Source organism: Mesocricetus auratus, unplaced genomic scaffold (assembly GCF_017639785.1).
Source record: "Mesocricetus auratus isolate SY011 unplaced genomic scaffold, BCM_Maur_2.0 Super-Scaffold_100007, whole genome shotgun sequence".
Lineage (NCBI taxonomy): Eukaryota > Metazoa > Chordata > Mammalia > Rodentia > Cricetidae > Mesocricetus > Mesocricetus auratus.
This window is the reverse complement of record NW_024429191.1, coordinates 32,636,025-32,658,682: the sequence shown is the minus strand read 5'-3', so window position 1 is coordinate 32,658,682 and position 22,658 is coordinate 32,636,025. Positions and strand designations below refer to the sequence as shown.

The window sequence follows — 22,658 nt, the reverse complement described above, 5'->3', positions numbered from 1 at the left end:
GCCTCACACATTTTAGACAAGCATTCTTCTACTCTGCTGTCCCAAACATGACAATTTTTCAAGTACTCAGCTACCTGAAAGTCAGTTAAAATTTGTACATAAGGAAAGGACTACTTAAACCCACTTTTCAGTATTTCCTCTTCACAATGCTAGTTGGCAGTATCGTTGGTGGCATATAACCCACTCCCATCTACTACCCAGACCCCTGGTCCAGCTCTTTTCTCTACTTTGCATCTACCTTATCTTGATTTCTTTTTGTCCCAAACACAGCTTCCTTGATGTCCATCGTTATTGCAGTTTGACCTCAGCTTTGATGTTGTACTAAATCCCCTAAAAAACGACATTTCTGCTCTAAATATATTAATATTTCAATTAATGCCTCAATAAATGACAAACTGAGGCTTTCAGTGATAGAACCTAAAATTAGCATGTGTCAGTACAACTAATAATTGTATTAAAGAGGAAAAAAGTATTTGGGATCAAACGGAAAAATGGGAATATTATTTCTATAATCATGATAGTACTAGATTGTCACTAGAATAAACCAAGAAGAATGGCTTATTTTTCTGTAACAGCAGAGACTTTTGTCTAAATAGACAATGATAAAAGAAGCTGTAAAACGCTGAGTAGATCAGGACCTCAGCTGTTCCCTTCCTGAAGTAGAATGTAGATTAAACCTCTATCGTGGTTATGTTTCAAAAGAGGAAGAAAGAAGCCGGGTAGTGGTGGCTCACACCTTTAATCCCAGCACTTGGGAGGCAGAGAGTGAGACGATCCCTCTGAGTTCGAAGCCAGCCTGGTCTACAGAGAAACCCTATCTCAAAAAAAAATCAAAAAACCCAAAACAAACAAACAAACAAAAAAAACCAACAACATGAAAAGAGGAAGAAAGAAAGAGACAAACAGAGATACAGAGATAGACCAACCAAAGTGGGGAATTAGTATATATCTGTGGAACCTATTTTAAAACAGAAGCCAAGTTGGGCAGTGGTGGTGCACACCTCTAATCCCAGCACATGGTGACAGAAGCAGGTAGATCTCAGTTCCAGGCTAGCCTGGTCTACAGAGCACTAGGATAGCCAAGGATACCCAGAGAAAGCCTTTCTTGAAAAGCAAAACAAAAGTCAATCAGACCAGGAAAACACTTATCATTTTAGATAAGCAGTAAAGCCAGTATATTCTTGGGACTGAAGAGAAGACTCTGTGGTTAAGAACAGTTGCTGTTCTTACAGAGATCCAAAGTTCCCAGATAATGCTTCACAAATATCCTTAACTCCAGCTCAGGGGATCTGGCACCCTCTTTTGGCCTCCTCCAGGCACTGAACATGCACACAGTGTACATACATATACACAGGCAAAACATTCACAAGAAATAATGTGAGGGAGGGAGGGAGGGAGGGAGGGAGGGAGGGAGGGAGGGAGGGAGGGAGGGAGGGAGGGAGGGAGGGAGAGGGAGGGAGGAGAGAGAGAGAGAGAGGGAGAGGGAGGGAGGGAGGGAGGAAGGGAGGGAGGGAGGGAGAGGGAGAGAGAGGGAGCGAGGGAGGAGAGAGGGAGGGAGGGAGGAGAGAGAGAGAGAGAGAGAGAGAGAGAGAGAGAGAGAGAGAGAGAGAGAGAGAGAGAGAGAGAGAGGAGATCCTAAGTGTTTGAAATGTGTATTCAAGTTGTTTCTTTTTCTTTTATCAGACTGGATGTGAGGTTTATTGCTGAACATGAGAGCTCTCAGGAATTCGGGTCTCACCACCTATCCAGGGACCACAAATGGGGATGTATTTGACCCCACAGACATCAGGAATGAGCTGCTTCTCAGTGACCATGTCTTCAAATTCATCTGCATTAAACTCAAAGCCCCATTTCTGTGGGATGTGTATCTTCTGGCAGCCAGGAAACTTGAACCTGGCTCTATTCAGAGCCTCAATCACATGTCCCTTATTCTGAAGCTTGATATGAATGCGCATGATGACCTGGCCAGTATGAACCCTGTGGGCTTCACTGTGCCCTGGGGCTTCACAAAGGTACCACACATGCCTGTCTGAAGCCTATCCATCAGCCTTAGCAGAGGAAAACATAAGTTGATTCAGATGGCATGGAAAGGGTGGAGCCCCAATGGAAGATGAAAGTCATCCTTGACACAACTCTTTACCATGTAATTATTGGCACAAATACCAGCAGCCTCCAGGGCTTCAGAAGAAAGCTGCTCCTTTGACACTGTAAGACCACAAACTAGGAATTCATCAGCTTTTGCCTTCTTCTGCCCCAAGTCAAAGAGGCAGATCTTAGCATCAAAGTCACCTCCACAGAAGCAAAACTTTGGATACAGTTTGTTGTTCTATTTTGTTGGTGTGTGCTGTTTTGTGGGTTTTTTTTTAAGATTTATTTTATTTATTATGTATACAGCTTTCTGCCTACATCCATGCAAGCCATATGAAGGTATTGCTCTCATTACAGATGATTGTGAGCTGGGAATTGAATTCAAAACCTCTGGAAGAGCAGTCAGTGCTCTTAAAACTCTGAGCCATCTCTCCAGCCCTGTTTTTGTTTTTTTAAGACAGGATTTCTCTATTAATAGTTCTGCTTGTCTTGGAACTCATTTGTAGACCAGGCTAGCCTCAAACTCACAGAATTCTGTCTGCTTCTGTCTCCCACGTGCTGTTATTAAAGTCATGCCCACCACTGCCTGGCTAACAGCTTGTTCTTACAATGCCAGTAACACAGGGTAGGGTAAAAACCCATGATGACAATAGGATCTTAGTTGGAGGAAAAGAGACAAATTAGTTCCCTTCTTTCTTTTTCTCTCTCTTTGGAGGGGGAGGGGTTTGAGACAGGGTTCCTCCGTTTAACAGTTCTGGCTGTCCTGGAACATGCTTTGTAGACCCAGCTGGCCTCAAACTCACTTTGTAGACTAGGCTAGCCTCAAACTCAGAGGTCTACCTACCTCTGCCTCCCAAGTGCTGAAATTAAAGGTGTGTGGCACAAGTTGTTTCTTTTTAAAGACAAGATATTTTACATTTGTGTGTGTGTGTGTGTGTGTGTGTGTGCGCGCGCGCGCGTGCTCTTGAGTTCTAGTATACATGTATGCTATGGCATATGTATAGAGGTTAGAGTGCAATTTATGGGAATCAGTTCCCTCCTACTGTGTGGATTCCAGATATTAATCTTAAAGTGTCAAGCTTGGCAGTAAGTGCTATTTACCCACTGAGCCATCATCTTAATGGCTTGTTGTTTCTTATGTGCATAATAGTTTAGTGTAGCTAATATATAATCTACTACAGTACATAGAAATACTGTTGTGAAACTGGGTGGTGGCAGCACACACCTTTAATCCAAGTACTTGGGGGGCAGAGGCAGGTGGAGATCTATGAGTTTGAGTACAGCCTGTGTACAGGAGTTCCAGGATAGCCAGGGCTACATACACAGTAAAACCCTGTCTTAAAAAGCCATCAGAGGAGAGAGAGAGAGAGAGAAATACTGTTGTGATTTATTTAGTTTCCCTAGTACCTAGCTCCCTATAGAACCATACAAATTATTTGAATTTCCTCTAATGAATACCAAAAGCATTTAGAGGATAAAATCAAAGAAAACATTCTTCAGCACATTTGAACAAATTAATAAATGTTATTGTATTAACAATCAATTTTCAATTAGGCCTCTGGAATTATGGTATTGCCAAAATACAAAGCTTTTCAGACCCTAAGAGGCATGTTAACTACCAATTTCCTAAATTCAAAGCCTGAAAGATGAGCCTGGGGTAGAAATCATAAGTGGAGTGCATGTTTACCATGATTAAGCTTGGAGTTTCATCCCCATTGCCAAAAACAAAAATCCTAAAAGGCCAGAAAACATAAGAAATATGACTTAATATTATATATTAAACAGTCTTAAAATAATCCAATATTTTTAAAAGCACCTGTTTTTCTTTGTAAAGAAAGGAATATTACCATCTTAAAAGAGAATTTTTGATTACTATCATTTGTCACCTCTTCCACTGTCCTCATCTATGACCAATAAACTGCTGAAAGTAATTTAGATTCCCAAATCTGTCTGCTTAAACTCAAAACTATCAGAAACAACTGTGGTCTTGTATCACTGAAATATTCTAATGCTATTCAAGAAATAAATGCCATAAAGAGAACAAATATTGTGGGGTGGTGGTGGTGCACACTTTTCTTTAATCCCAGCACTCAGAAGGCAGAGGCAGATGGATCTCTGTGAGTTTGAGACCAGCCTGGTCTACAAGAGCTAGTTCCAGGACAGCCTCCAAAGCTACACAGAGAAACCATGTCTGGAAACAAAACAGAACAAAACAAAAAGAGAGAGAGAGAACAAATATTACAACCTCTCAGTATTTGATCTTTTGAATTAACACAACATAAGCTAACTGCATCTAAGGTTACTAAACAACACTTCAACAAAAGAATTCACATTCAGCTGGGCGTTGGTGGCGCACACCTTTAATCCCAGCACTCGGGAGGCAGAGGCAGGCAGATCTCTGAGTTCGAGGCCACCCTGGTCTACAGAGCGAGTTCCAGGACAGCCTCCAAAACAATGCAGAGAAACCCTGTCTCGAAAAAACAACAACAACAAAAAAAAAGAATTCACATTCTTAGCTAGGTAATGGTGGTACATGCCTTTAATCCCAGTACTCTGGAGGCAGAAGTAGGCAGATCTCTGAGTTCCAGCTGGTCTACAGAGTGTCAGAAGAACCAACCAGGCCTACATAAAGACCCTGCATTGAAATATCAAAAAGAAAAGAAAGCTCAAGAGAAATAAGGAAATCCTATAAGTTAATGGAAGCAAAAACAAAACATACTGAAACTTGTGAGGTTCAGTAAACATCAACTTTAAAAAAGAAAGAATTTGGGGCTAGAAAGATGATTCAGTAGTTAAGAATACTTTCTACTCTTGCAGGGGAACAGAGTTAAAATTCCCAGCACATACATAGATACATATGGCAGCTCACAACCTCCCATAACTGCAGTTCCAGGGGGCTATGCTGCCCTTTTCTGGACTCTGTGGACACTATACATATGTAGTGAACTTAACAATACACACACTCAGATACATATGTACTTACATAAAATCGAACTTTTTAATTTAAAAAAGAAAAAGATTTTAAAATGGGAATGATATAATCCAGCTCAGGACTTTAAAAAAATAAAATAAAAGCAGAAAACAGTCACATGTCTTAATCACTTTTCTAATGGCTGTGAAGAAAACTTACAAAAGAAAGCATTTATGGGTTCATGGTTCCAGAAGGTTAGAGTCTATCAAGTGGGAAGCATGGCAGCAGGAATGCAGGCATGGGACTGAGGAAGTAGCTGAGAGCTTATATCTCAATCCACAAGTAGGACAAGTAGGAGGTAGAGTGCTATTGGAAACGGCTTGGACATGTGAATCCTCAAAGACTGACTGAGGTGACACACCCCTCCAATAAAGTCACACTTCCTAATCCTTCCCAAACAGTTCCACCAGCTGGGGACCAAGCATTCAAATATGTGAGCCTGTGGGGGTCATTCTCATTCTAATCACCACAGTGTTGATTAAGATACAGAAGAACTAGCGTTCCCTGTGTACTGCTGTAAGGATGCACAAATGGAGCAGTTACTATGGAAAAAAATGTTTCATGATCCCTCAAAACATTTAGCATAGGTGCTGGAGAGATGGCTCAAGCATTAAGAGCACTGGCAGCTCTTTCAGAGGACCCAGGTTCAATTCCCAGCATCCACATGGCAGCTCACAACTGTCTGTAACTCCAGTCCCAGGGATCCAATCCCCTTTCTTGCCTCTGCAAGCACTGCATACACATGATGCACATACATTCAGGTCAATATGTAAAAGTAAACAGAATCTAAAAAACAAAAACAAAAAAACAAAACTTTAATATGGGGGTAAGAGAGATAGCTCAATGGTTATGAGCACTTAACTGATCTTGCAGAGGACCCAGATTCAGGTCCCAGAACTTATGATAGATCACAACCAGTCCTAATTCCCCAAGTCCACAGGATTCAATCCCTCTTCTGACCTCCATGGACATGAGGCTCATATTGTGACACATATACATACATGCATGCAAAACATTCATACACATAAAAATAATATTTTTTAAAAAATTAAAAACTTTTAACAGTATGATACACTAATTTTACTTCTAGGTATACACTCCCAAAAAAATGGAAAGTAGGAACTCAGATCCTTGAACACCACCAACATTCATAGAAGCATCATTCTCAACAGTCCAAAGATGGAAGCAATGTGTTCATCAGCAGACTAAATGGATAATTGAACTGTGATATATACATACAATAAAATACTCTTCAGCCTTGAAAGTGAATGAAATTCTGCTACATACTACAACAAAGATGATCCCTGAAAACATTAGGTTATGTGAAATAAGCCAGACTCTAAAGGTCACATATTTTATGTACATTACTGTTTTGACTGCATATATGTCTGTGTGAGAATGTTAGCAGCCATGTGAATGCTGGGAATTGAACCTGCATCCACTAGAAAAGTAGTCGGTGCTCTTAATTGCTGAGACATCTCTCCAGTCTCAGGAAAATACCATTTTATAGCCACTTTGGTTTGGAGTGATGAAAAAGTTCTAGGAAAGGATGATATGTTGGTTGTACAATACTGTGAATATACCTTGAATTATATACATAAAATGACTAAAATAATAAAAATGTTATGATATGTGTTTTGCCATCATTAAGAAAAATTCAACAGGGGTAAATATGATCCAAATACTTTGTGTGCATGTATGAAATTACCAGAGACTAAATCTTTAAAATTACTTATACATTTTATGTGTATGTGTGTGTGGTTGTGTGAGTTTATGTGCCCAAATGGATGCAGGATTCTGCGGAGCAGAGGAGGGCATTGGATGCCCTAGAACTAGAATTGCATACAGATGGTTGAGAGATGCCTTGCGAGTGCTTGGAATTAACCCTGGGTCATCTGGAAGAGTAGTCAGTGCTCTTAACACCTGACCTATTACTGTAGCCCCCAAAATAATTTTTAACTGAAAAGAACCCAAGAAGCATATGGTAAAATACTAATATTCATTTCCAAAGAAATCAGAAATAATCATTTTTTACAAACAATGACATTAATTTTATAACTAAAAAATAAAGTTAAAATTTTAAATGATTTAAAGTAAAATATGCTGGGCCAGGAATGGTGCTACTAGCCTTTAATCCCAGTAATCAGGAGGCAGAAGCACTTGGAGCTTTGTGAGTTTATCTGCCATAGCAAACACAGTTCCAAGACAGCTGGGATTATATAGAGAGACCTCATTTCAATAAACAAATAATAAACAAAAAAATGAAATGTTATTTAGCATGCCCCTTTCAAGTAATACTGACTCAATTATTTCTTCACCCCATTACTGTCTTATAACAATATTCCTACTAAAAATAGGGCTATTCAACAACTACCAGATTACTGATGGTTTCAACTCCAAAAGCTAAAATGAGACTTGAGCTGATATTTCGTTAATTTCAAACAACTACGATTTGACTTTAACTTCACCACAACACACTATGTTAAAGCACAAAGCCTCATGGACCCAGAAACCCCTCTTGGCCTCATTTGCAGGATTTCTCTACCCCTGAGAACTTGTAAAGAGATCACTTCCTACTAGGGAAGGAAACAAAGACTGCACACCTGGAGATCAAAGCCAAACTAACAAAACATCAGGTCCCAAAGGGAATGCTGAGAAGATGTAGTTTATAGTTTCTTTTATTTTCTCAGTGCCAGGGATCTAACCTAGTGCTAAACAAAGAATTCGCTACTGAGTACTAGTCTCTCATCTTCAGATGTAAAATGCAGTAACAATTTTAAAAACACACAAAGATTTTTGCTGTTGTATGTGTTGTACTTGTTTGAGAGAATATATACCTGTGTGCTTGTGGAGGTCAGGTCAATTTTTTGAGTCAGGATCTCTCAATGAACAGAGGAGCTCCATAGATCTGCCTGTCTCCTCCTTCCCTGGCAAACTATTATCAATGAGTTACCTCCTTAACCTGTCATTTTTATTTTCTTTTTTTACGAGACAGGGTTTCTCTGTTTTGGAGGCTGTCGGTCCAGCCTGGCCTCGAACTCACAGAGATCCACCTGCCTCTGCCTACCGAGTGCTGGGATTAAAGGCGTATGCCACCAACGCCCGGCTCATTTTTATTTTCTTTTTTTGTTGTTGTTTTTTTGTTTTGTTTTTACAAGACAGGGTTTCTCTGTATTGTTTTGGAGGCTATCGGTCCAGCCCAGCCTCGATATTTTCTTAATCAAAACTAACTTCCTATTCAGGGGTGGTGGCGCACACCTTTAGTCCCAGTTCTGGGGAGGTAGAAGCAGGTGGATCTCTGTGAGTTCGAGGCCAGCCTGGTCTACAAGAGCTAGTTCCAGGACAGCCTCCAAAGCTACAGAGAAACTGTCTTGAAAGAGAAAACAAAACAAAACAAAAAAACTAACTTCCTTTTCTTTTTCTTTTCTTAAGTCAAGGACTCATGAAGTCCACACTGTCCTCAAAAAGGCTATGGAGTTCAGAATGACCTTGAACTCCTGATCCTCTTGGCTCAACTTCACAAGTGCTGGGAAAAGATTTATACCACCATGCTTAGCTCTTTATCAAGTTTCTTTGTATCACCAAAAATTTCTATTATCCTGTCTCATAAATAATTCTCAACCAGGTTCTCAAAACTTCCTAAAAGTTATAGTCTTTCTCTTTCCTATTCCAAAAAGTATCCCATTGATTCCTATGACTTTCCCCATGCGAACTTATTCCACAAATGACTTTTTCTTATGGGACAAGAATTAAGAAACAGAATTATTAAAAATAAATGACAGGGGACAGGAGTGATGTCAAACACCTTTAATACCAGCACTCTGGAGGCAGAGGCAGACATATCTCTGAGTTCCAGGCTAGCCTGATCTACAGAGCCAGTTCCAGGACAGCCAGGTCTACATAGAGAAACCCTTGTCATGAAAAAACAAAACAAAATTAAAGCTATATCTTATCACTTAACTATTAGTTCTCAAAATATCACCATCTGAACCTATTCTCTCCTTTCCTCCTGGCTACAAAGGAGAAAAAAATAGTTCTTCCTATCAAAGAACAATCTCCCCCAATTTGCTATTTTCTGGATCTTCTCCAGTTCCTGCCATCTCTAAAGCAACTTCAACTTCTTTCTCTCCAATGAATGTACCCTTTTAATCCTATCCATCAGCATTTAAATATCAGGGTAAGGGGCTGAAGAGATGGCTCAGCAGTTAAGAGCACTGACTGTTCGTCAAGAGGACCCAGGTTCAATTCCCAGCACCCACATGGCAGCACACAATTGTCTGTAACTCCAGTTCCAGTGGATCGGACACCTTCACTGGAAACCAATGCACACAAAATAAAGTTAAATAAAAGGTCAGGATAATGCATTATGGTGGTACACAACTTTAATTGGAGCACTGGAGAGGCAGAGGCAGAGGCAGGCAAATCTCAATGAGTTCATGGCCAGTCTGATTTATATGGAAAACTCCAGATCAGCCAGGGCTAAATAGAAGGATCAAAGGCAAACAAAACAAAAAGGTTGTCACATTTGAGACTTTTGTAACATATATGCCTGTAATTACTTGGGAGGTAGAGCAAGAGGATCAAGTTCTAAACCAGCTAGGGCTATATAGTGAGACCTTGTCTCACAACAAGTCAGCCAGGTGGTGGTGGCTCATGCCTTTAATCCTGGCACTCCCTGAGGAAGAGGCAGGTGGGTCTCTGTGAGTGGTCCACAGAGGGAGTTCCAGAACAGGCAGAGTGACACAAAGAAACACTGTCTCAAAAACAAAACAAAGCAAAAATTTATAAGTCTGAAAATAACCAACATACATTCAGATCCAGATTTGTACTCAAGACTATTCTCTTTACCCAGATGAATGCCCTTCATTCTTCCAGTTTCTAATACATCCACTACAAACTACCACATACCCACTTCCTCTAAGAACCTTCCAAGACGTCTGTGTCACTAAAATCACTTAATTCCCTTATAGTTTTGGTTGTGAGCCTAGACTTTCCATCCCCAAATCACTTATATCCCAAAGCATTTCTTTGTATTTCACCTGGCACTTTCCTCCATCGCAGTTACTGTATTTACTACTACTCCATCTCCTTAATAGGAATCCACTCCCATATCACAGCTCTAGAGAACAAGTAACATGGCTGCTCTTTTGATTTCTACTTTCTTCCCTCCAATACTTAACTCAGTGATTAGCATACAGAATTCAAACAAACTGTGATTTTTTATAAAGGTCACAACCAAAGTGCTACTGCCTCAAGGTTAAGTATGTCAAGAGTACTCACTAAAGGCTGGGTTTCAGAATACCATGTCACTCTCCTTTTCTATCCACAGATAACTTCCCATTTCCTAAGAGTCTGGGTTATATTTGATAAAAGTGAGAGGATAAGTCTTTTTCTTATAATTATTAGTATCCAATAAAAGCATTAACAAAAACACAATGCGAATTTTGTTTTTAAGGCAAATGTTCTCAAAGTCCACACCTAATAGAAAACCAAAATCTATACTATACACACAAAAAAATTACATGCACAACTGGGTATGATGGCACACACTTGTAATCTCAACACTCAGGAAGCAGAGACAGAAGAGACAATCAACTAGAAATTAAGGACACAAATGATAAATTTTTACTTTTATCCAAGCCCCTGCCCAAACAATGCTTGCTGGGCATGATGGTACATGTCTTTAATCCCAGCTTGACTTATATAGTGAGTTCCAGGAAAGTTAGGGCTACATAGAGAGATCCTGTCTCAAAAAAGGGAAAAGAAAGAAAAAAGAAACAATCATGTAAAATAAAACCAAGTTCCCAAATATTCTCCAAATACAAATAAATGCTGCCTCTTTGGGTACCTGAACATATATACACATAGATAGATGGATAGATATGGATTGTTTGTTTGAAATAGGGTCTCATTTAGTCCAAGCTAGCATCAAACTAGATTTGTAGTTAAGGGTGACCTTGAATTTCTGATCCTCTTGCCTTCATCTCTCAAATTGTAGGAGTGCTGGGATTACAGACATTCAGCACCAAGCCTGGTTTATGTGCTGATGGAGTGATAGCTAAGCACTCTACCCCAACTGAGCTCTATCCCCAGCCCTAGACCTGGAAATAGAAAGCAGGATTAACGCTGTACTTCATTCAGTGACTACTTAGTGTATATAGTAGGTCATACACTATACTAGACTAAGGATTTAAAAACTAAAAGTAGCTTTCATTCTTTAAGATTTTGTTGCAGCTAACCTGACTAGAAGCAGGAGGAAAGAAGAGGGGATAACCTCTTTGTAGGCAAAGAACCTGTGCAACAGCCATGAAAAGGAGGGAGGGAAGGTACCTGGGGAATGGATGTGGACCACATGTAGCTGGAAAATAAGTTTGGGAAACAGAGGTGCAAAACAAAGACATGAATAAGAACATTCAGGGCCTGAGCTGACCTGTAAATTTGTCTCTCAAACTTACAAATAAGGATACTATTTCAGGGCAAATGAAATATCCCAGAAACTTAAGTGCTGACTTCAGCACTAAGAGTATACATATTCAAATAGCCATAAATTCACCATTATAGCTTATATAACTGTAAAATTCAAATTAAATCCAAGTTTAAATTAACAATGTTTTGCAAAAACTAGATTAACATTTAAGTATAAAAATATGTACCTTTAGGACTGATTCATTGTTTGTTTGTTTTAAACTTTTTTGAGACGAGGTCTTTAGTCTTGGCTGTCCTAGAATTCATTTTGTAGACCAGGATGGCCTTGAACTAACAGAAATCTACGTGCCTCTGTCTCCTGAATTAAGAGTATTTATCACTACACCCAGCCTTATATTTTACTTTTGGTATTTTGCAGTGGTCTTCATTGAGTTACATTCCCAGCCCTAGGTTCCATACCTTTGTAATTTTATTTCAATAATACTAATATATAACATGCATAGATATTACATTAAACAGGTTAAATAACTGTAAGCTTTAGCCAAGCATGGTATCATATACCTTTACTCCCTGCACTCCAGAGGCAGAAGCAGAAGGATCTCTTGTGAGTTCAAGAGCAACCTGGCCTATAAGTGAGTTCAAAGAAAGACAGGGTTCTTACAGAGAAACCTTGTCTTGAAAATATAATAACAACTGTAAGCCTTTATATATCTGATCTGATGATACCATATCAGCTTCTAAGATTGTTTATTGTGGTATTCTAACAGTCTTGTTCATCTAGGCTGACCTCAAGTTTACTTCAGTCTCCCAATGTGCTGGAATCACAGGCTTACACCTCCACACCCAGATTTTGCTGGTAATTCTTGGTCTGTTTTCTGTTCTTTTGAGACAGTTTCATGTAGCTCAAATTGGCTTTAAATTGCTAATCCTAGCCAGATGGTGGTGGCGCACGCCTTTAATCCCAGCACTCGGGAGGCAGAGGCAGGCGGATCTCTGTGAGTTCGAGACCAGCCTGGTCTACCGAGCAAGTTCCAGGACAGCCTCCAAAGCCACAGAGAAACCCTGTCTCGAAAAACCAAAAAAAAAAAAAAAAAAAAAAAAAAAGAGTAACTCCAGGGGCTGGAGAGATGGCTCAGAGGTTAAGAGCACTGACTGCTCTTCCAAAGGTCCTGAGTTCAATTCCCAGAAACCACATGGTGGCTCACAACCATCTATAATGAGATCTAGTGCCCTCTTCGGGCCTGCAGACATCCATGCAGACAGAATACTGTATGTATAATAAATACATCTTTTTTTTTTTTTTGTTTGGTTTTACGAGACAGGGTTTCTCTGTATTGTTTGAGGCTGTCAGTCCAGCCCAGCCTCGAACTCACAGAGATCCGCCTGCCTCTGCCTCCCGAGTGCTGGGATTAAAGGCGTGCACCACCAACGCCCAGCATAATAAATACATCTTTAAAAAAAAAGTAACTCCAACATTAAAATACTCTAGAAAACAGGCAGAGTAGAAGATTAGGGTTCAAATTCATCCTCAGCTACACAGTTGAGTTCAAGCCAGCCTGGATTACATAAGACCCAGTCTCAAAATGCCACAAAAACAAAAAGATACAAAATTCAAGTGTGAATTAAATCTAGCTTTTTTTAATTTATCTGTTTTTATTTTATGTGTATTAGTGTTTCACCTACATGTATGTCTGTGTGAGGTTGCCAGATTTCCCAGAACAGAAGTTTTAGACAGTTGTGAGCTGTGATGTGGGTGCTCGGAATTGAACCCAGATCTTCTGGAAGAGCAGCCAATGCTCCTAACCTCTGAGCCATTTCTCCAGCCCCTTAAATCTAGCTTATTAATTACAGTTTATAGAAAATGCAAGGAAAAGAACATACTACATGAATCCAAAGAGATACACTCAGCACAATCCAGGCTGTGGAATTTCAAAGGCCTGACTCCCCACACGAGAGACAGACAGATCCACATGAGCTCCAAGACAGCCAGGGATATATAGCAAGTGTCTCAAATAAGCAAACAAACAAATAAAATTTTTAGGAAAAAAACCCACAGCAGATATTGGTAGCACACAACTTTAATCCCAGCACTCAGGAAACAGGCAGGTGGATCTCTGCGTTTGAGGCTAGCCTGGTCTTCAGAACAAGTTCGAGGACAGCCAGAGTTGTTACACAGAGACATCCTGTCTAAAAAAGGAGGAGGAGGAGGAGGAGGAGGAGGAGGAGGAGGAGGAGGAGGAGGAGAAACTTAAAACAAAACTGGTCCATAGTAATCCCTGAATTTAAGAGGTAGATGAAAAAGGATTAGAAATTTAAGGCCAGGCCACTCACTCATCCATCATCATGCCAAGTCTGCTAAGGAGTAGCCATGAAGCAACCTGAAGAAATTTATGGACAAGTTATCATTGAAGTTAAATGGTGACAGACATGTACAAAAAATACTACCGGGCTTTGATCTCGAGATTGATGAGTATTGAGATGACAACTAGTGGGCAACAAATAACATTGCAATGGTGGTCATAGGAGGAAACAGCATCATCATGTTAGAAGCCTTAGAAAGAGTCTAAATAATGGCTGTTCAGAGAGGAGTATACATCCCTCCCTAAAGGGCCTGTTTGACTGTGGTGTAGAACTGGGTCATGTACTTTTTTTTTTTTTTTGGTTTTACGAGACAGGGTTTCCTCTGTATTGTTTTGGAGGCTGTCCTGGAACTCACTCTGTAGACCAGGCTGGCCTCGAACTCACAGAGATCCGCCTGCCTCTGCCTCCCGAGTGCTGGGATTAAAGGCGTGCGCCACCAACGCCCGGCGGGTCATGTACATTTTTATTTGAAACTTTTTGCTACATAAACTTTAGTGATACTCAGAAAAACAAGCTGAGCAGTGGTGGCTCCCAACTTTAATCCCAGCACCAGGGAGGCCAAGGCAGTAGGATCTCTGTGATTCAAAGAAAGACAAGGCTGTTAGAGATCCGCCCCCTTAAAAAAGACAGAAATTCAAGGCCAGCACCAACCACACCAGCAACACCTCCAGTTTGAGGACAACTACATGAGACCCTCTCAAATTTTTTAAAAATCTTACTAAGATAAAAAGTAATTCCAGCCGGGCATTGGTGGCGCACGCCTTTAATCCCAGCTCTCGGGAGGCAGAGGCAGGTGGATCTCTGTGAGTTTGAGACCATCCTGGTCTACAAGAGCTAGTTCCAGGACCGCCTCCAAAGCCACAGAGAAACCCTGTCTCGAAAAACAAACAAGCAAACAAAAAAGTAATTCCAACATTAAAATACTCTAGTATGGCACTCAATTTACTTAGCTTTCCCTCTCTTGGTATGTCAGTATCACCAAAATTCTCAAGGTGTAGCCAGGCATAGTGGTGTATGTCTATATAATACTAGAACTCAACCATCTACAATTCAATCTGGTGCCCTCTTCTGGTATGTAGGCAGAACACTGTATATGTGATAAATAAATAAATCTTAAAAATAAATAAATAAAACAAAGAAGAAAGTATCAACAGGGAAGTGTAGCTACTTTGTCTCGAACCTTTAACTACAATGTATTTTACAATAACTGAGACTGGCAAACACCCTCCCAGAAATAAAATCATTGTTTCAACTTATCAGAGGAAATAAAAAGGGAAGCAGTAAGAAATGAGGGTTACAGAAAGCTGTGAAACCTTTTTATCTAGCATGTAAGTAGAATAGAGACATAGCAAACAAAACAAGTCAAAAAACAAAACAAAACCAGGCATAGTGAAGAATGCTTGTAATCCCTGGCAATTGGGAGGTCAAAGGAGAACTGCTACCAATATGAGGCTTCTGTGTTCAGGTTGTACCTTCAATACTTAAGAATATACCTCTTTAGCACACACCTTTAGCACACAGCACTTGGGAGGCAGAGGCAGGTGGATATCTATGAGTTCCAGGCCAGTCTAGTCTACATAACAAGTTCCAATCCAGTCAGAAACACAAAGTGAGATCCTGTCTCAAAAACAAATAAAAAAACTTCTTTGACTTTTATAAAAGGTACTATAAAGAAATGGGAAGGTCTCATACATTTTGGACTCCATTCTAAGCCAAAAAAAAAGAAGAAATACCTCTTAAATACCTGTTTTCTTTGTTCCTGTCAGGTACACGTAAAACCCTGACTTCTACCTTACCACCTCAAAAAAAAAAAAAAAAAAAAAAAAAAAGGAAGACCTATAACATCTAGCAGTCTTCATCTTCCACAGCATTTTCTGAAGCTGATCCCCTTTCAGTTTTTCCCCTTTCAAATACTAATCGCTTGCTTACATAACTTTAGGTTATCTGTAAAATCTTAGATCAGATAGATAAACAATTTCAACTTCAAATTGCTATCAAATTCAATCTAACTGCATAAAACACTGGAGAGGATAAAGAGAATAAACATGGTACTCACTCTAAAGACACTACAATATACCTTTAAGAAAAGTACACCTGAAAGTGGATTCACTGTCCCAAAAAGAATACAGTAACTTGAACATAGAAGAAAATGCATGAATCTCCATGAGACTCTGACAGGTAGAACAGTAACTGAAATAAAAATATTCTCTTCTTAGGAATTAGCCACACAACTTCACCAAAGCACTGTAGTCACCTTATACCCCCAAAACTGTCCGGCTAATCCCAAACTACATACAGCCAAGCCTACCCCAATCAAACAGTAAAGATTCAGCTATTGGCCTCAAGACACCCTACCTTGTCTCCACATGAAGCAAAATTTTACTTAAAGTAAAATGTGCCTACTGTTTCTACTGAGCTAACAAAAATTAGCCTGCAAATGACCACAAACTGAATGACAACTGCTGGTATTAATTAATTTTAAAAAAACACTACTTCTAGGTTTTCAGGAAGTTCATTATAAAAGGCAATTAAAAATAACTTTTTGAGACTTTGGAGACTGAAGACTGAGAAACATAACGATGAATAAGGAACATAAACCTGAAAGAGTTGAGAAGCCAGCTTTGTTAAAAACCAAGGGGCCACTTGCCAACACTTCTTTATGCATATATGACCAAAGATGATGATTCTAGACTATCTCTCGGTCCACATCGGCTTCTCATCAAATCTCGAATTAAGAAGGATCTCATAATCACTTCAATTTTGGAAAGTTAAAAGGACTTTGATAAGCCAAAGCAAAAGATTTTATAAAGCTTCGGAGAATCAATATGGAAACAAAGCTTGAAGCTTTTCCCGATCTAAGCCTCCCCCCCTCAGGCCCACAAAAAGCACACATTTTAAATGTCACACAAACAGCCTATTCACCGGCACCTAGGGCTTAGATTCCGGCCCTGGAAAGGGGGCTAGCTTCAGTTTAAAATCTCAACGGGAAAGAAAAGGCAGAATTCTGACTTGCAACTGACGAAACTCGGGAGAACCCTGTAATCGAACTCTCCGTCTTGGTTAGAACTTCACTCGCAACCATTTTCAGATCAGGGCTCTCGACTCCCTATAAAGGTGTCATCTGTGAGTGAAAAGGCTAATAAGGACACCCCACACACACCCTGGACTCCTGTGCCCCTGATCCGTTCTCAGAGAGTGGAAGCAACAGCAAAGTGGAAGGAACAAAGCACTGACGTCAATTACGAGATTAACCCTGAGCACAGGCAGCTGGAGGAGAGGCCTAAACAGCACTACCCAAAGCCCAGCCATCGCGATCGCCAGGTACCAGGCCCCTTCCGAGTGGGAAGGAGGGTTTCCCGGATTCTAACCCAGATTCCCACATTTTCAGCCAAACCCCATCGACAATCAAGGACGGAGATTCTGCCCCCCCCTTTTTTTCTTTCGGTGGAGGGGAGATGGGAGAGTGGGGGTGGGGGAGGTGCGCAGGATCGCGAGAAGGAAGGCGAGAACTAGTAGAGAGATGATAGCCAGAATCCGGGCCTCTTTTCTCTTTAACTAGGGATGACTTGAGTCGAACCAGGCATAAATTTTTCAAGGGATAAATCCGCTGGCCGAATCTTAGGGAGGAATGGAAGAAGGGACGATAGGGAAAAAACAAAAACAAAAACAAAAAAAAACGGCCAGAAGATGGGCGTCTAGAATGTTGGTTGCGAATGGATTGGCCTTAATTTTTTTTTCTCTTCTTGTTTGAAATTTATTTTGAGAAACTGGGGCAAGGGACAGCGGGCGAAGCCGGATCCAGCGGCCCCTCCCCCCCCCGCCGCCCCGAGGGTCTCCGTGAGCGTCCCCGCGGCCCGAGCCTCGCCTTCCCCGCGACGCGGCCGCGCCTCAGTCAGACGTCAGTCAGTCAGGCGGCTTCTCACCTCCAGTCTCCGCTCCGCTAGGCCCGAACCATCTCCCGACCGCGGCGGCGGCGGCGGCGGTGGCGGCTGCGCCCGGCCTGCACCTTCACCGGACGAGCATTCGGGCCCGCCCAGGAGTCGGCGACCGGCTGCCAAGGGCGAGGGGCAGCGGCGGATCCGGAGGCCGCGGGGAGCCGAGGCGGCGCACCTCACTCGGCGGACGCCAGGGTTCCGCCCCGCTCCATGACGGCCCGGCCGAGCCCGGGACGGGTGACTGAGCCGGTGGCGGCGGGGGCGGGCGGACGGGGCCCTGGCACCGAGATCCCCGCCCCGTCCGCTGGGGGCGGCGGCGGCGGCGGCGGCGACGACTCGACTCCCGCAGCCCGCACTGTGACTGACGCAGTGACTGCGGCCCATGTGACCCGGGACGGGCGGCTGCGAGAGTCACGTGACCAGGCCGCGCCCCTCCCGCAGGCAGCGCGGGGGCTGCCCGCCTGCTTGCTGCTCGCGAGGCGTCGCCCGCGGAGTTGACGTGCGGACTGACGTGCGGTGCGCCCGGGCCCGCGGCCTAGGGAGGCGATGCGCAGGCCGCAGCGGATTCTGCGGGAGCGGCGCCAGCGTCGGGCCGGCCGACCGAGCCCGGCCCCGGGCACACGCCCTCCTGCGCAGCCCGCTAGGGAGGCGCCTCGGGGCGGGGCGCAGCCGGGTCGACCGGTTCTGGGGCGCAGGTGAAGGCCGGGTCCCGGCTGCCCGAGTCCCGCAGCGCTCCGCAGGGCTAGGGAGGGAAGGGTGACGTGGATGGCCGCAGCACGTCGTCCACAGCTGCGTGTGATTTAGTGTGGGAGGATGAGCCGGCCCCCCTGCATCATCTAAAAACAACAACAAAAAACCATCGTGAGTCCTGGCGTCGAAGCAGGCCTGTAATTCCAATACTGCGGTGGCCGAGGCCAGGAGGATCGCCACGAATTCGGCCTCTGTGGGTTTCTTAGTGGATTCAGGGCCTGTCTAAGCCACTAACAAAACCCTGTCGACACAACCGGCGAGCGCAAACACAGTCTTTCTGAATGCTCCCCCTCTTAACATTCTGCCAGCCGGGACAAGACATAATTTAATTGAAATTAAAGATTAGACAGACAAGGTTTTAGAGTCTCCTGGAACCCAGTAATAATACTGCAAGAAAGATGTCCCCTTCGTGTTTATCTGAAAAGCATACCATCCTGTCATTAGTGTCACATGTCACCTAACTTGCTTTTATTTGATGGCGCCAAATGAAGATTCTCCACCACTAACATACTTAAACATGTCACTCGTTATTTTTAAATTAAGTTTTCATATAGTGTAATCTCATAATTTGGGAGTCCAATCTTAACTACACACTAAATTCTAGGCCACATCTCAAAAACACTAAATAGGCCTGGTGGCACACAGTTTTAATCCTAGCACTCTTGAGGCAGAGGCAGGAGTATCGATGTGAGTTTGAGGTCAACTAAATATATACATATCCAGCTCCCAGGCCAGCCAAGGCTATATAATGAGACCCCTGTCTCAAAAAACAAGACAAACACTAAATAAGTGCTAGAATCTAAATTTTCATTTATTTATTTCTTTATTTAGTTTTCAAGGCAGGGTTTCTTTCTGTAGCCTTGGCTGTCCTGGAATTCACTCTGTAGACTAGGCTGGCATTGACCTCGGATATTTGCCTGCCTCTGCTTCCTGAGTGCTTGCATTAAAGACCTGTGCCACCACCACCTGGCCTCAGAAAGGTTCTTGTTCCTCGGTTAATTATCTCTGGATACACCAGACACAGACACACCCAAAGTACCTCAAAAATGTCCCAGGCATTTCCTTAATCTAATCAAGTTAACAATAAGAATCAACACAGCCTGGTGTGATGATACCCAATGCTAGAGAGACACAGTCTTCCCTAGCTCAGGAGAGCCTAGATTTCACTTTGTAGCTGAACATGGCCTTGAATTCCTGATACTCCTGTCTCTGCCTCCCCTGTGCTGGGGTCGAAAATGTGCACCATTATACTTGGCTTAGTAGTTCTAACATTGTTCAATGATCTGAGACTCAGGGCAGTCTTCGTAGGTGCTTCTGTAAAATGAAAAACAAGTTATATCTTCCATTGTATAATGGCATGGAGAAAGCATCCACATTCCAAAAGTGGGAAAATAAGAAAGCAGCAAGGAAAGATCAGACCAAAGTAAGACCAAAACCCAGCAAGGGTAAATGTCAAGTAGTCTTACAGCTTCAGAATTCAGTATCCAGAATTTGTAGTGCCATCATCTGAGTTCCAGGAGACTTGAGTAGTCTGGGATGGGGTGTAGTGGGAAAGCTCTTTCTTAGCACACACACAAGACTTTAGATTCAATCCCTAGTACCACAAACCTCTAGTAGTTCTGCACTATAAAAAGGAAGAGAATCGCTGGGCATTGGTGGTGCACGCCTTTAATCCTAGCACTCAGGAGGCAGAGGCAGGCTGATCTCTGTGAGTTCGAGGCCAGCCCATGAGTTCGAGGCTTGTCAGTGAGATGGCTCAGTGTGGAAAAGCCTGACAATCTATTCCAGGAGCCCAAGGTGGGAGAAGACCGGTTCACGAGAGTCATCCTCTGGCATCTATGCATATCATGTGACTCTCGTAACACATGTAATAATAACATGCAAATAATTGTGTTTTAGAGACAGATTCTCATTATGTTGCCTAGAACTCACCATGTTGATGTAGACCAGGCTGGTCTCAAACTTACAGAGAGAAATCTGCCTGCTTCTGCCTCCTAAGTCCTGAGACAAAAGACATGCACCCTTTTGTCTTTAAACTTTTTAAAATTTAATTATAAGTATGGAGTGTGTGTGTGTGTGTGTGTGTGTTTCTGTGTGGAGTTAGTGCAGATGAGTGCAGCATCTCCAGAAACCAGAAGAAGTTATTGGATTTCCTAGAGTTACAGGTGGGTGTGAGCTGCCCTATGTGGGTGCTGGGGACTGAACTTCAGTTTTTTGCAAAAGCAGTTAGTGCTCTTAACTACTGAGCCATCTCTCCAGTCTTACTTACCACTCCTTTTTTTTGTTTGTTTTGAGACAAGGTTTTACTATGTAGACTTGGCTATATACCATCTATATACCATCACCAGCTCTGACTACACTACTCAGGATTTCATTATGTAGAACACGTTCAGGAGATTGGGATGTACCTCAGCTGGTAGAAGAGTGCTTGCCTCTCATGAAAGTCATGGGTTCCATCCCCAACACTGTACAAAACAACTATGACTTTGCATGCCTACAATTTTAGCACTCAAATGTGGAGGTAAAAGGGTTAAGAGTTATTTGTTTGGTTTTTCAAGACAGGGTTTTTCTATGTAGCTTTCTGTGTTCTGGAACACGCTCTGTAGACCAGGTTGGCTTCAGTACTGGGATTAAAGGCATGTTCCATCATGACCTGGCAAGGATCAAGAATTTAAGATTATTTTCAGGTATAGAGTAAATTCAAGGGCACATGAGACATACACCTTTGTCTCCTCCCCCCAGAAAAGAGAATTTCAGGATGAGTCAGTTCAGAGTCAAGTTAGTGAATTCATTGAGAAAAGTTTTTGCTTGTTTGAAATAGTCTATTAATACAGTCCAGGCAGGTCCTGAACGCCTAACCTTTTTGCCTCTACCTCCTAAATGCTAGGATTACAATGTACCCAGCCATGTCAGCTTTAAGTGTTTTTATCAATGGCCACATATACAATCTTGTCAGCTTCTGAAGATACATTTTAAAAAGGTTTCTAAGAAACTTTGTTTCTTTTAGTTAATCAGATCCTAGGTCTGTTCCTGAGGTGCTAAGGATATGGGTAGAAGCTGATAAGATTAAGCTACAGACCTGAGTTGCAGAATGTCTTAACCATTAAGATCACTTGCTGCTCTTTGTAAAGGACTCAGGTTTGGTTTCAGACACCCACATGGCAGCTCACAACTGTCACTCTAGTTCCAGGGACAACACCCTTTTCTGGCCTTCATGGGCACTGGTCGTGTATGTAGTACACAGACATACGTGTAGGCAGAACATTCAATCACACACACCATACAAAAAGTTTAAAAATCTAAAAACAAATAATCCATTGGTCACAGAAGTTTGGGGAATCCTTACCATACTAGGTCACAGTTCAGAGTGTTTTAATCATAAAGTTTGCAATCTTGATTGTGAGATTTTCAGAAAATTACAAGGTCACAGCTAGCCAAGAAATAAAGTTAAACTCAAACATTACATGAGATCAGGCCTTAAAAAATGGTTGCTGCTGGGCGTTGGTGGCGCACGCCTTTAATCCCAGCACTTGGGAGGCAGAGGCAGGCGGATCTCTGTGAGTTCGAGGCCAGCCTGGTCTACAAGAGCTAGTTCCAGGACAGCCTCCAAAGCCACAGAGAAACCCTGTCTCGAAAAACCAAAAAAAAAAAAAAAAAAAATGGTTGCTGCTGGGGTTTTTTTTCTTTTTTTCTTTTTTTTTTTTTTTTTTTTTTGGTTTTTCGAGACAGGGTTTCTCTGTGGCTTTGGAGGCTGTCCCGGAACTCGCTTGGTAGTCCAGGCTGGTCTCGAACTCACAGAGATCTGCCTGCCTCTGCCTCCCGAGTGCTGGGATTAAAGGCTTGCGCCACCAACGCCCGGCGGTTGCTGCTGTTTTAACTCTCTTATTTACTAAGGCTTACCAAATAACTGCCAGCCCTCAGGAGGCAGAGGATCCTATGAGTTTGAGGTCGGCCTGTTCCAAGACAGCAAGGGATACAAAGTGAGACTCTGCTCCAAAAAAAGAAATAAATTAATTAAAAGATTTTTAAAAGAATTTTGTCTCTATGTACATGATATCAATAGTGAATTTTGTTATTTGTGACAAAATACTTGACTGTCAGCCCTTGAGAGGCTCAGGCAGTCTCAG

The 22,658-nt window shown here is 42.2% G+C and overlaps 3 protein-coding genes and 1 pseudogene across 6 annotated transcripts in view; 2 read left to right on the top strand and 2 right to left on the bottom strand.

Annotated features, from left to right (window-relative positions):
* Window positions 1-17,909, bottom strand: part of Aff4 (AF4/FMR2 family member 4) — a 73,282-nt gene extending 55,373 nt beyond the window's left edge. For all 4 annotated transcript variants that reach the window (XM_040748614.1, XM_040748615.1, XM_040748616.1 and 1 more), the window contains exon 1: window positions 17,770-17,909. The gene's annotated coding sequence lies outside the window, so the exon portion shown is untranslated. The remainder of the gene's footprint in view (window positions 1-17,769) is intronic.
* On the bottom strand, window positions 1,649-3,992 carry LOC101844725 (annotated as a pseudogene).
* LOC121141329 (small nuclear ribonucleoprotein G-like) lies at window positions 13,870-14,052 on the top strand. The gene is given in 1 exon segment (XM_040748621.1): window positions 13,870-14,052. A coding segment is annotated over 1 exon segment (177 nt). The 5' UTR covers window positions 13,870-13,875.
* On the top strand, window positions 15,293-19,039 carry LOC121141093 (translation initiation factor IF-2-like). Its single transcript, XM_040747944.1, has 3 exons — window positions 15,293-15,311; window positions 16,911-17,167; window positions 17,791-19,039. Exons 1-3 carry the CDS (start codon window positions 15,293-15,295, stop codon window positions 18,277-18,279), a joined length of 765 nt encoding a protein of 254 aa, XP_040603878.1. The 3' UTR covers window positions 18,280-19,039.
* Window positions 19,040-22,658: the final 3,619 nt, after the last annotated feature.

Excerpts from the sequence above, each read along its gene's own strand:
- LOC121141093 (XM_040747944.1), top strand. Across the intron at positions 17,168-17,790 it reads CCAGCCATCGCGATCGCCAG|GCCCGAACCATCTCCCGACC; the intron begins GTACCAGGCCCC and ends CCGCTCCGCTAG.